We start from the raw sequence: 8,884 nt of genomic DNA on the forward strand, positions 1-8,884 counted from the left end.
TATCAGTGAGGGAAGTGAACTCCTGCTTTGTGTTGTATTCTGGCTCTGTTCACTCAGACCCATGAAAATACATCTCTTTGTGGAGATGATTACATCATTTTGGCAGTTACTCTTGCCCAGTGTGGGGGGACAATGAGTAGTTCTTGAATTTGAGGGTTATGTTGGTGAAATCCAGGATTTGTGGGGGTTTTGCCTTCCATTTGAGAGAGAGGCTGCAGTTGATACAGAATCACAGAATGATCTAGGTTGGAAAAGACCTTTAAAGTCATCAAGTCCAACCCATGCCCTAACACTTTCACATCAACCAAACCATGGCACTGAGTGCCACGTCCAGGCTTTGTTAAACCTCCAGGGATGGTGACTCCACCTCCTCCCTGGGCAAATGATTCCAGTGCCCAGTCACTCTTCCAGTGAAGAATTTTTCACAGGTTTGGAGCTGACAGCACGTGGTCAGCAGGTCCTTTTTAGCAGGGAAATCACAATGTAAGAATGGCCAAGGGAGGCAAACTGGCACTTCCAGCACTGTGAGGTCGCTGGGCTGATGCTGGTTTGTAACACCAAGGGATCCAGTGTGTGATGCCATGATGATTTTTTTTTTTTTTAACTTTTTGTTTTTGTTTAACTTTTATGTATTCTCAATACCCTTAACATGCATATTTGTAATGTTTAAAACTTAATGTCTTAACATAGTCATGGTATTTTGCTAGGCCAGAAGGCCAAACATCTTAAAAGCCTTACAGTTGGGGACTGGAAAGCCTTATGCTCTCTCGAGATACCAAGGTCCACTCTAAAACATAGCTTGTAAACTAAAACTGGGCCCATCTCAGGGGGAAAACTTTAGAATAGGGAGATATCACACCATTCATTTAAGCCTCTCATTGAGACATCTTTTAGATATGCTAATTTGCAAGGTCTATAAATTTATATACACAATCTACTGTGTGTGCACACACACTGTATTTGGCATATTGCACCTTGATGAATTGTTGTACTGATGCCTTGGAGGGGCTACCTAGAGCAGGGGCTGGGCAAGATTCAGAGAATAAAGTGGGTATTTATTGAAGGCCTTCAATTGCTGCACCCTGGGCAGTCAGAAGCCTCTCAGAGGCTGCGCTCAAGGTGGACAATGGGCACCAGTTTTTCAGACAATTGTGAGTTTGGTCCATTTACATGTCAGGGGTTAATCCTCCAATTACAGCTTCAGCTAATGAAGTCACTTACCCCCAGTTTGCTCCCCCCAATTCACTTTTGTTTGTATTTTTGGAGCCTGAGGCAGTGAGGTGTCCTTGACTTTCAGGCCTGGAGAGGAATTGCTGTGTCTGAATAAAAGGAAGAACAGCAGCTGACAGAGAATGGAGTAGAGCGCTATGCACTAATGCAGTACAGGATCTGAAAAATAGAAAACCTAAAGTCCTAAGGCATCAGTACCATAAAAATATCGAAGTAAAACTCCTTTTATCTCTTACCTGTGACTTTTCCCGAACCTTGCTCTGCCCTTGTCCCCGGTTTTCGCGGCCCGCAGGTGGCAGCAGAGCCCGGGCGGCGCTCGGGATTTCTGGTGGAAACCAATGCCCAGGGAGAATTTCAGCTATTCCTTATTGCCGTTTCCCCCCTGATTCCTCTAGACATCGTAGAGCTTATTTTCTAAGGCCCAGGCAAACATTTATTCATTTGACAAAAATGAAATCTCACCTGGGCAAATCTCACTGCAGCCAGGTTAGATTCAGTAAGTAGTTCTAGGGAAACAAACAAACAAACAAACAAAACCACCAAAAAAACCCAAAAACACCCAACAAAAAAAACCAAACAAACAAAAAAAAAAAAAAAAAAAAAAAAAAAAAAAAAAACAAAAACAAAAAAAACCCAAACAAACATAAAACCCCCAAAACAAAACAACCTAAAGAAATCCAAAATAAAACAACCCAACAAAACCCCAAAACAAAACAACAAAAAAACAACCTATTAAAAAAAAAAAAAAAAACAAAACCCAAACAAAAAACCTCCCAAAAAAACTCCAAAAACCCAAGCAAACAAAAAACCCCACAAATAAACAAAGAAAAACCCCCAACCAAACCTCCAAAAAACTAAGAGAATGGGTAGGAAATAGTAGAGTATTTTGTTTCAGCATTTTCAAATAGTTTATAATTTCACTACAAATCATTGTACCAAGATAAAATTCAACTAAATACTAGCTGAGAAATCAATGTTTAAAAAGAAATTATTATTGTTTTATATGAAGTTAAGTGCTTGGAAGGTTTTTGTTTGGAAAAGCACATAAGAAAATTTGGATTAGTTTTGACAGACAAGTGAAACAAATCTTTTGAGACCTTTTGCCAGTCCTGTTAAAGGTTCTTTCACTACCAATTTCCTCTCACTGTATTTGAATAATGTATCCTTTAAATAATTCTGGATTTTTGCAGGTAATAGTTAAATTTTATTAAATATGTATAACATGGAATTCCTTATTATAGAGTATGAGAATTAGCAGACCATCAGCCTCATTCACTACTAGAAAAATTGGACACAACTTCACTGAGATTGTGACACAGTCTGACATTTTCATTAGTGGTGGCTTTCTACAGGATTTCCATTTAGTTATTGGCTTGCTAGAAGAGGATTTTCACCTTACCCAATGTATAAACAAATGCATGAACAGCCCTTGCCTGTTGTATCCTGGCTGTGCAATGAGCCTGAGCTCTCTGCTACTCTTTGGGCTGAATTTGCTCAGGTAAAACATTCTCCTCCTCCACTTCCAAGCAGGACTTCAAATCATGGCTGAGAAGTCATCTTGCCCAAAAGATCTGCAGAAAGAGAAAATTATTTGGGAAGGAAATGCATACAGTTCCCTTTAGAGTGGCCTTTATCTGTCTGATTTCTCTGCTTCAGGTAAGGAAGGTATTAAATGTACAAGGAAAATAATGGCTTGTTCTTAGTTATGTCAATCAAATTGCGCTGCAGAGATCTTCATCAGGTCTTTGTATCTGTATAAAAGAAGTCAAAAACTTTAATGAAACTAACTGTGGTGTTTCATGATGTCTCCTTATTTTCTACCTCAAAGGGCATCCAGCAGAGTGTGGCTCACTGAGGGTGTTTCCACAGGCTGGGGTTTTGAGGCAGTGCCCAGGGGATGCCATCACACACCATGTGGCAAAAGGCTGGGTATCACTGTCACTGCTTTTACACTATTGTAGGGCTAAGAATGATTTATTTCTCAGATAAACATCAGTCTCAGAGGCTGTGAGATTTTAGGGGAGCAAGCATTCAGCCATAGCTCAAAGTAGTAACAAGTTCTTTGTTACAAGGGAATATAGAACTTTTTGAACCAATGGACCACAAGGTTTATTTTGCTTTTGTAACCTATCACCTTTGCTTAATTTTGCTGCGCTGCAGGTGCTTTTACCCAACGGGCTTCTATCTCACATATACACAAATGCTTCTGTTATAACCTCTAAACTCTCAGCTACTCTATCCAATTACACCCCTAAACTGTAAACCCTTCACCATCTTATCAGTGCAGTTTCTCACTTTCTTAAGGCATATTCTTACTTACCACTATAGAAACATAAGTTTATGGTTTTTCTGTTTAATATCTGTGTACTTTACTTTTACATCAATCCAAGCTTCTCCCAGGGCTGCAAAGCAAACCCTCTGGTGTCTGTGGAAGTTTCTGTGTTTCTAATTCCCACAGCTGGGTTTAGGATGAGGTGTGACATTCCAGGGTGTGACCAGATGGGCGCCCCTCAGCTTTCCTGTGGGAGGAGTCTCAGGTGTGTCTGTGCCTTCGCAGGTGGTGGACATCATGAGGATGAATGTGGACAAGGTGCTGGAAAGGGACCAGAAGCTGTCGGAGCTCGACAACCGGGCAGATGCGTTGCAAGCAGGTGCCTCACAGTTTGAGACTAGTGCAGCCAAACTGAAGAGGAAATACTGGTGGAAAAATTGCAAGGTAAGGAATATAAATCCTTGTTCGGAATCGCTTCATGGCAGGAATTGCTTTCTCTTGCATTTAGTGGGACTTTGCCTGCAGGATGCACTTCTGAGTCATCTCTTCTCGTCAAGGTGAAAAGAAGTGCCTTGACCTCGAGGCTCCAGAAGTCAAGCAACTTTGATCTTTACCAGAACCCATAATTTCTGCAGTATATAAAATGTAGATTTTGGATGCTTCCCCAGTGCCTTCAAATAGGGATGGGAAAGCATTCCATGTCAATTTGTGTCAGTTCTCTGTGGGAACCACAAAACCTGATCAGGTGCAGTAAATTCCAGCAGTGGAAGAAAAGAAGCTTTTTCCTTGCAGGAATCATCAATTTGATTTTTCTTCAGGATGGTAAACCATAAAAAATACCCAAAACTGGGTTCCACAAACTTCTGTGAGAAGGGAGAAAATGACAGTCTCTTATGAAGAGGGGCTGGTTAGGATAGAGCAGGACTTTGATCAACCAGCTGCCTTCTCTGCTGTCTCCAAAGTCTAATCCTTTCCCAAGAGCAGAGGGAGCCTCACTCTCCTTTGCTTTTTCAGACCTTCTCCAGCACTTGTGGATTTTGGACTCAGAATCTTCATTTCCTCTTACTCTTCTAAGACTCTTGTCTTTGCTTCTTCCTGCTTATGCACCACCAACCACCATGACCCCTGTGCCAAAGTTCAGCTTCATTTCCATTTCTCAATGTCAACTTTCCTGCTGACTGCTTATGTCCATCCAAATAAAACCAGCTGTTCCCAAGGAGGAATCCCACATGTATCCCTCACTAGCCTGTTGTCTGCTTTGTCTCTTCAATCCACAGTGCTATGAAATGTAAAGCAAGACAAAATATTCTGGGTAAACGACATGTAAAAACACTCCAGAAATAAAAGGGTCTAACATTAGCAATTCAACTGAGCTGGTCCTCTGGGCCTCTTTTAGCTGGTGCTCAACTGATATGTCTAGAAGTGCAGGAAGCAGGGCTTTTGGGAGCTACAAGCGCAGATTTTGAGTTAGGTTCACCCATGTGACTGCAGTCACCACAGTGACCTGCACTACAGTACCTTCAAACCTGCCCTCATTCTCCTTTCCTCATTGTCCCTTCCTGCTTTCTCCTAACAAACAATCCCCCTGTCATTCTTCTGGCTCCCAGACTCTGGAAAGAGAGGGAAGAAATTTGAAAAGAATCTCCTGCAGGCCAATGGCTGGCTCTGTCCTCGTGTTAGGAGGAATGAAAGCCTTGATTTGACATGCCCACATTTGTTGTTTTTCATTCTTTCTGCTCACTGGGGTAATAATGGCCACTGGACTGCAGCATCCCTGGAGGGCTCATCAGCTTCCAGAGAGTCTCAGGGGGGCTCTGAGGCAGCTCCCTGCTGGTGTGGGCTGTGCACAGCTGCCTCTGCTCTCCTGCTCCTGGGGGAGAAGGCTCCTGCTTTGCACTGAGCTGTTTCCAGGAGAACAGCAACTGTTCTGGCAACTGTCCTGGCTAGCATGGGCTGCCTGTCTCACCAGCAGCAGCACAAACAGCTGCTAGGCTTTGGACAGCTCCAGCTGCCTCTTCACTGACTTCAGCAGCGTGGGGAGAAGGGATGAGGTGATTCTGTGTAAAGTGGCACCTGGCCACGTGTGAACCCAGCCACTGGGAGCTGTTCCACTTGGGAAATTTTTTCTTTGCTGCTGGCAATGGCTGAGCTTGGTCACTGCATCTTTAGCTGACAAACTGGCCAGCTTTGACAAGAGGCTCTGTCCACTGTCAATTTTAAAGCCAACACAAAGTATGGGGCCTTAGCAAGTCTGTTGCAGTAAGTCTTTAGAAGAGTTAAAAGTATGAGGAATGAGTCACTAAGTAAAAGAAAAAAAAATTGAGGAGTTAATGTCTTTCATGTGAAAACCTGACTTTCTCTTTTTCTTTCTTATACCTTTCTTTTTATAGATGATGATCATCCTCGGTGTAGTATGCGCAGTCATTCTCATTATAATTATAAGTGAGTAATTAATTTTTTCTTTTATATTTATGATCTCAAAAGCTTGTGACTTAAGAATGGCTGATACATTAAAAAACAAAGCAATGAAAAAATGGATATAAAATATTTAAACCGATTAATTTGTGAAATTTCCCTTCCAGTGTTATGCTTTTATAGTGAGAATTACTGGAAACTCCCTGGACACATATTGGCAGAATTTGTTGACATTTAATGTTTTTTTACATTAGCATGTTACATAACCTTCCCTAGGATTAAAAGCTCTCCCTTTTTATGTTTTAAATAAATTTTTATGCAGTCTCAGAGATCTTCCTTTCATTATGATGAATGCCACAGTGCTGGTGTTTTCTACTAAGAACAGTAATTCTTGAAATACCTCATGCCTATAAAAAGAGGGTGAAGGCACACAGGCAAACAGGCATCTGGTGAATTTTTTAGAAGTGTGTAGGTGCCTGGTTTCTGCCATATAGCTAGAATTTGAGATGTCAGTGTTTCTGAAGATCCTTTTGCACCTCGAATGCCCAAATGTTGTTAAAAGATGGCCCAAAGTCTCACTGACTTCTTTTCTCAAAAGATCATCTCGTTCCATGCAGTTGTTGTAGGGAAGTTAGCTATGAATGAATAATAGCAGTCGTGCTGGTTGGGACTCAGAGACCTTGTAATGACAGGAACTGAACATTTCATTTATGTAACCCTGTGTTAGCAACAGCTGTTAGGTGACATAACTGTAATATGGCATTAACTCCTAAAAGGGAGATTTCTGCAGATACACAATGCAGGTAGTAATCCAGAAGAGATTCACCAGAAGGCCAGACTGTGGATGTGAGTTAATTCCCAGCTCTCAAGTTACATGCCTGATACTCAGCATGTTTCCATTTTCCTCTGTTGCTCCTGTAAAGAAAGCTTACAGGATCACTTGTAAACAGGACTAAAAGGAATGAGATACATGTGACAGTTTATTAGCCTTATGAATGCTGGCACCAGAGTGAGCCAGAATAATTCCAGGGTTTCGTAACACTGATACAGCAAGAATGGGAAATGGTTAGATATTAATTAACTATATTAACTGGGTACTCAATTGAAAGACCAGCCCTTGTGCAGCAACCAGACAAAAGAAGATGTGCAGCCATTGAACTAATTGCTGGGTATACATTCCTCATTGAGCATTATCTGAGTCTTAACAAGAAAGTAAAAAGTGGTCAAGATAGCTCACATCTCCTCCATGGAAGTTTAGGCTGAAACATATCTAAGTAAGAACACTGTTTCACTCCTGGTTTAAAATGTTGAATGTCCTGATAAGTTAAAAAAAGAAAAAAAAAAAGAAAAAAAAAAAGAAAAAAAAAAAAAAAAGACAGTGCAGGTTTGACGTGGGTTAGGTTGAGTTTAGGGTATTTAATAATAGACTTGAGCGTCCCATTGTTCAACCCAGGCCTTGGCTCTCCACAGTGAGATCAGGTCAGTGAGATTTGAGTATACCTGTTGTTCAAATTATTTTTCAAATTGTTTGATTCCTCTGAAGGAAGTGCCTAAAGGTTGCAGCTTCAGGAAGGACCTTGTGTATTTCACTCAATGCTGCGTGTATTTACAGTAGCTCTCAAGTATATGCTTAAATCCTATAGACATCAAGCATCCAAGTGCTGTTAGACAAGGCCTGCATGGCTTTTCCAGTCTGATTTGAGCAGGAACAAGGCCATCCCCTCTACGGGGGTGCCTGTAGGTGCAAAGTGAGCCATTCCTCACAGCAGCCAGCTGCCATGGGCGCCAAATGACCTGAGCTGCCTGCAGGAGGATGCAGTACAGCACACGTCTTTGCTGGGGCTGGGGACAGCAGCTAACATCACTTCAGTCCTTGCCCTTTCTGCCTTTTGAGCCACAGTCTCCCCTGCTTTCTACTCCAGTTTCCCCTCCAAATTCCTTTAAACACAGGAGGAACATCCCTGTGGAAGGAATACTGCGTGCCAGACACGTCATGCTCCTTCAGCTAAGAGGTGCTAAAGATGTTTGCAATCCTCTGACACATAAAGCACAAGAGTAACTGTAATAACTCCTGGTTTTTGTCTTTTTCTTAATCTTTCTTTCCTTCTGCTTTATTTCCCAGTTTATTTCTCCACTTGAAAAAGCAGAGAAGGAAGACTTGGCACAACTTTGTTCATATCAGCCAACGATATCAGTGTTCCTTTGTTGAACTCCGCTTTTTAATTCCCAGTGTCTTGGGATTTTTGCTTGTAATAACCCATAAGCATTCAGTGTGGTGTATTTTGGAATTCTGTTGTTTCCACAAGAAACTGTACCAGCTAAATACTGCCAAGTAGTTCCATACACTGTCTAATCACTGTGTCTTAAGATGTGTACGCACTGACCTTCAGAAACTGTAGTATATGAAAAGCATCCTAAAACATCTCAGAATCAGAGAATGCAGCTGTGGGGAAGCTCCTGTTTAAAGGGACACTGCTGGGTGGATTGGACCCAAATCTAAGGTTGCAGCAAACATTAGGACCAAAATTCTCCTAAAGCTCCTAAAGTTGGATGGCAAAATCCATTCTCAGATGTATCTGTTACTCCCATTGAAGAGAGTGATACCTGTAAGTATTTATGTATCATATTTAAATTTAGCCAATCAAACACAGATTTCTTTGAGATTGGATGTAGAATCCAAGTCTAAAAACCTTGTCCACAGAAAATAAATTAAGACTGGTTTGTCATCTTTTATGGACTTAATTTTTTTCCTTATGGAAAACACCTCATGGTGTTCTGAACAACCAAGGTGGCCTCAATATGAAAGCCAGAAAGGAAAAAAAACCTGTGTGACAGCCAAAAAGCATTAGCCAGGACAGTCCTGAAAAAGCCAAGTGAAATGCAGAAGTGGTAATACAAGCATCACAAATGACTCAGGTACAGCTCTTGCTGAAAACTCAAGGCACCATTTGTCAGGTTTCATGGGAC

General features: G+C 41.4%; 1 protein-coding gene across 1 annotated transcript in view; it reads left to right on the forward strand.

Annotated features, from left to right (window-relative positions):
• The window catches only part of LOC128812426 (vesicle-associated membrane protein 2-like), a 41,841-nt gene extending 33,654 nt beyond the window's left edge, over positions 1–8,187 (forward strand). Inside the window, exons 3-5 of the mRNA XM_053986832.1 lie at positions 3,788–3,946; positions 5,893–5,944; positions 8,040–8,187. Of these exons, the coding sequence (XP_053842807.1) occupies positions 3,788–3,946; positions 5,893–5,944; positions 8,040–8,056 (228 nt within the window). The 3' untranslated portion in view covers positions 8,057–8,187. The remainder of the gene's footprint in view (positions 1–3,787; positions 3,947–5,892; positions 5,945–8,039) is intronic.
• Positions 8,188–8,884: the final 697 nt, after the last annotated feature.

The sequence above is a fragment of the Vidua macroura genome, chromosome 10 (assembly GCF_024509145.1).
Source record: "Vidua macroura isolate BioBank_ID:100142 chromosome 10, ASM2450914v1, whole genome shotgun sequence".
Lineage (NCBI taxonomy): Eukaryota > Metazoa > Chordata > Aves > Passeriformes > Viduidae > Vidua > Vidua macroura.